This window comes from Notamacropus eugenii, chromosome 5 (assembly GCF_028372415.1).
Source record: "Notamacropus eugenii isolate mMacEug1 chromosome 5, mMacEug1.pri_v2, whole genome shotgun sequence".
In the NCBI taxonomy this organism is placed as follows: Eukaryota; Metazoa; Chordata; class Mammalia; order Diprotodontia; family Macropodidae; genus Notamacropus; species Notamacropus eugenii.
The window spans coordinates 93,863,226-93,867,676 of NC_092876.1; the positions used below are offsets into that span (position 1 = coordinate 93,863,226).

Below are 4,451 nucleotides of genomic sequence, written 5' to 3' on the forward strand. Positions count from 1 at the left end.
TTGCATATTCACATAGTATTCATCTGCTCACAATTTAAAATGATTTTTTGGGGTGTGGGGGAAGACATGATTTCCAAACATTCTAGTTTCCTTGATAGTCCAATATAACTGTCATGTAAAGAAATATCTCAATCCTTTATAACTATTTGTTTTATCAGCTTGTGCCAACTTCAAGCATTAGCTCATGATCATAGACATAGGCTCAGTATCAGTGTCTCAGTTCATTCTGTGCAGGCTCATAGCAAATACATTTCACAGCTAAGAAAAGGATTCAATCCTTACAGTGAAAACCCTAGGTATTGTGGAGGACTTTGTTCTAAAGGCTCAATCTTTGTCTTAAAGTAGTGGACAGCAGAGTAGCAAGGTAGTGTACCAGATAGAGCCCTGGTCCTGGAGTCAGGAGGACCTGAGTTCAAACCTGGTCTTTGACACTTATTAGCTATGTGAACTTGGACAAGTCACTTAACCCCAAATGCCTAAAAAAAAAGAAGTGGGTAGGCCCAGTTATTTATTCCAAATGACACTGTCACAACCAATGTGTGAAAGACTGATTTCTTTTCCATTTCAGGGCATGACCAAGATAATTCTGTCACCTCCACTCAATATGGCACCTTTCAACAACACCATGTTCTACCCTCAATCTTTCTTCCTCACAGGCATTCCTGGGTTGGAAAGCTTTCATGTATGGCTGTCTATCCCTTTCTGCTGCCTCTATGCCATTGCCCTCTCTGGGAACAGTATGATCCTCTTTGTTATTATCACAGAGCCAAGTCTCCATGAACCAATGTACTATTTCCTCTCCATGCTGTCTTTCACTGACCTGGGCCTGTGCTTATCCACCTTGATCACTATATTGGGTCTCTTCTGGTTCAACGCCCGAGAGATCAACTTCGATGCTTGCATTGGTCAAATGTTCTTCATTCATGGCTTCACCTTCATGGAGTCCTCAGTGCTACTAGCTATGGCCTTTGATCGCTTCGTTGCAATCTGTAACCCACTAAGATATACCACTATCTTAACTAATTCCAGAATTGCTAAAGTAGGAATGGTGATTGTCATCAGGGGCACAGCAGCTCTGGTGCCCTTGCTCCTGCTCCTAAAACGTCTGTCATTCTGTCATAGTCATGTTCTCCACCATTCCTATTGTTTCCACCCTGATGTGATGAAGCTATCATGTTCAGACACTAAAGTCAATAGTGTATTTGGACTGGTAATTGTTATCTCCACAGCTGGGGTAGATTCAGTCTTCATCCTACTCTCCTATGTCTTGATTATCCACTCCATTCTCAGCATTGCATCCCCTGAAGAGCGCAAGAAGGCCTTTAGCACGTGCATCTCCCACATCAGTGCTGTAATTATTTTCTACATCCCCATGATCAGCTTGTCCCTGGTGCACAGATTTGGGAAGCATGCCCCTCCTTATGTACATACACTGATAGCCAACATTTACCTACTCATTCCTCCAGTGATGAACCCCATCATCTATAGTGTGAAGACCAAGCAAATCCGCAGAGTGATCCTCAAAATATTACTTCCCCAGAGAATTTAGGGAGGTTATTAGAAATATAAAGAAGGATGTATAATGATTTATTTCCATCAATGGCCATCTGGTTGCATAATTATTGCTTCCCTGAAACCAAAGGATAAGAAAGCTAACAATAATGACTGGCATTAGAGACACTGGGGGTCATAGAGTTAACCTAATTGAGTATATGACTGAATGATGGATTTGTGGCAAAGCTGGGATTTATTATCTGAAATGTATACTTTCTTTGCAAAAAAGATGAACCAGGAAATTTGGTTTATTTATGGCCCTTTCAATATACAAACTAACAAGGCATGGAACAGAGAATAAATGGATTTATACACAGACTATAGAAAGGAATTATACTCAAGTTAAAAGACAGCAATGAATATTTGTTGTGAGTCCCTTATTTTCCAAGGAGAAGTAGAGTTTTTCCAGACATATAAGCAGCATCCAGGGATTAAAGACCTTTAGGGAAAAGAATTCAGGGTTGATAAATAATCAGACATCTTATTCTTTTAGGAAGTCAAGTGGGAAAAAGAATGAACTCAAGGACCTCTATAGTCCAGTTAATTCACAATTTCAGCGAAAGGAAAACTCAGAGATTGTTCCTCCTAATCGTTACTCTGAACCTCAATGTCCCTCAGTTCCAGCTCGTACAATTCCAAGTTTGAACTAGGAACTCTTCTTACTCCAAAAATATCTCTGTAGCTCCATTATTTCTGTATCCAGCCATGCATAAGTACCACACCATTCAGAACTTTTTCTAATTCTGAACCCCAAGGAGGCTTCTATTACCTGAAGCTGTATCTATCCTCTGTCTCTCAAGAAAATCTCTTCTCTCATTCATATTTAGATTGCCAAAGACGACAAGGGTCTGGACTATATGACACATTGCCAGCAAATTTTATCAAGCTTATTTTGAATTGTATCTGGGGTAACTAACTGTTTGTATTAAACAGATCCATCATCCTGAAGGACTGTCACACAAAAGAATCTCTCAGACAAGCTACAGTTATTGAGCAAGAGAATGAAAGGATTAAAATAACCCTTCCTACTCCTCTTACATACCCCATGATCTTTTCTCATATGATCTTTTTATATACACATTTTATCTGGGGCAGTAAGGTGCCACAGCGATTAGAGCTAGGACTTGGAGTGAGGAAGATCTGAATTTAAATACTACCTCAGAGGTAGGGCATTTGTCATTGATCATATGTTTTCATTCATGGTTTCACTTTTACAGAGTCCTTAGGGCTCTTGATTATGACTTTGACTATTTCATTACTCTCTGCAAGTCAGTAAGAAATATTTCTTTCTTAACCTATAATTTAAAGCTTACCAAGGCAGAGATGGTAATTGTCATCAAGGGCACAATAGGTCTGGTACCCCTGTTCCTACTCCTTAAAGACCATATTATGTGACCCTGGGCATGTCACCTGATCTCTTTTGGCTTCAATTTCCTCATCTATAAAGTTGGTACAATAATATCACCTGTTAAAGGGTTGTTGTGAGGATCAAATGAGATAATGCATGGAAAGAGCTTAGCAAAACTTAAAATAATATATAATGTAAAAATATAATATAATACATATATATAAATATCAGCCAATTAGTTTTTTTGAGTTAATAGATAGTACATTACTTTCTTTGAATATCCAGAAGTCTAACAGAGTGTGGCTACATATGTTTGGTACTTTGTTGGACAAGGTATGTCCTCTTAATGAGTACTATATAGAAGCAAATTTCAATCTCTCAGTGATTTGTCATCTCATGCTTTTTCTCATAAATAATAATAGCTCCTCCTCCAAGGATCCACCCAATACACCATTGTTGTGTCATTTTAGCTATGTCTCACTCTTTGTGACTCCATTTGAGGTTTTCTTGGCAAAGACACTGGAGTGGTTTGTATTTCCTTCTTCAATTCATTTTACAGATGAGGGAACTGAGGCCAACAGGAGTCAGTGACTTGCCCAGGATCACACAGCTAGTAAGTATCTAAAGCCAGATTTGAACTCATGAAGATGGGTCTTCCTGAGTCCAAGCCCTGTGCTCTACTGTGCCTCCAAGTTGCCCCCACACAATGCAGTAAAACTTTTCATATTCTTCTAATATCTTCAAAGTACCACTCAAATCCACTCAGATTTTCTTATGTTTCTTTAATTTGCCATGTCTAATTGGCCTATTTTTTTTTTGATGCACTCAATCATCTTTTTAGCACTTCTAGCAATGTACCATGGCGAACAGTTGTTGTTGACTTTGATAATCCTTTATTTTTGAGGCTGATAACTTCATATGAATAGACATATAGTAGGTGCTCATGGAACACTTGTCAATTAATTGGTATAAAAGAAATGTAGGATATAATATGGGTAGGTAGGTACTACAGCGTATAGAGCGTCAGACCTGGAGTTAGGAAGACTGATCTTCCTGAGTTCAAAATCTGACCTTAGGCATTTACTGGTTGTGTGACCCTGGGTAAGTCACTTATTCATGTTGACCTCAGTTCCCTCATCTGTAAAATGATCCAGAGATGGAAATGACAAAATACTCCAGTGTTTTTACCAAGAAAACCCCAAAAGGGTTCAGGAAGAATTGGACTGAAAAATGACTGAACATCAATAACATCTCCTCTCAAAGAACTCATAGTCTAGTTAAGGAGACCAGATGTTATACTTGTGACCGTATTTGGCCACCGGTCTATGGTGTAGTCAGAGTGCTGCCATTCTTGACTCTAAAGAAAGACTGTCTTCATAATTATCCACCAAGGGTGGGTAATATCCAAATTGTCCACCAGATGGTGGTCTCTTCGTCAAGTACACTGGTTATTTTCTCTATAGTGCATGTGTCTCCCTGAAGGTTCTAATATTCCAGCTGCCCCACAGGGCGTTCTAACCCAGTAAATACCTAAAACTGTGCAAACCAC

The 4,451-nt window shown here is 39.1% G+C and overlaps 1 protein-coding gene across 1 annotated transcript; it reads left to right on the plus strand.

Moving 5' to 3' along the window:
• Window positions 1–604: 604 nt before the first annotated feature.
• LOC140508822 (olfactory receptor OR51C1-like) lies at window positions 605–1,549 on the plus strand. The gene has a single exon (XM_072616693.1). The coding sequence runs from the start codon at window positions 605–607 to the stop codon at window positions 1,547–1,549; it is 945 nt and encodes a 314-aa protein (XP_072472794.1).
• The last annotated feature ends 2,902 nt before the right edge of the window (window positions 1,550–4,451 follow it).

What these genes read in the sequence shown, in the direction of transcription:
- LOC140508822 (XM_072616693.1), top strand. Translation starts at nt 605, where the DNA reads ATGGCACCTTTCAACAACACCATGTTCTACCCTCAATCTTTCTTCCTC.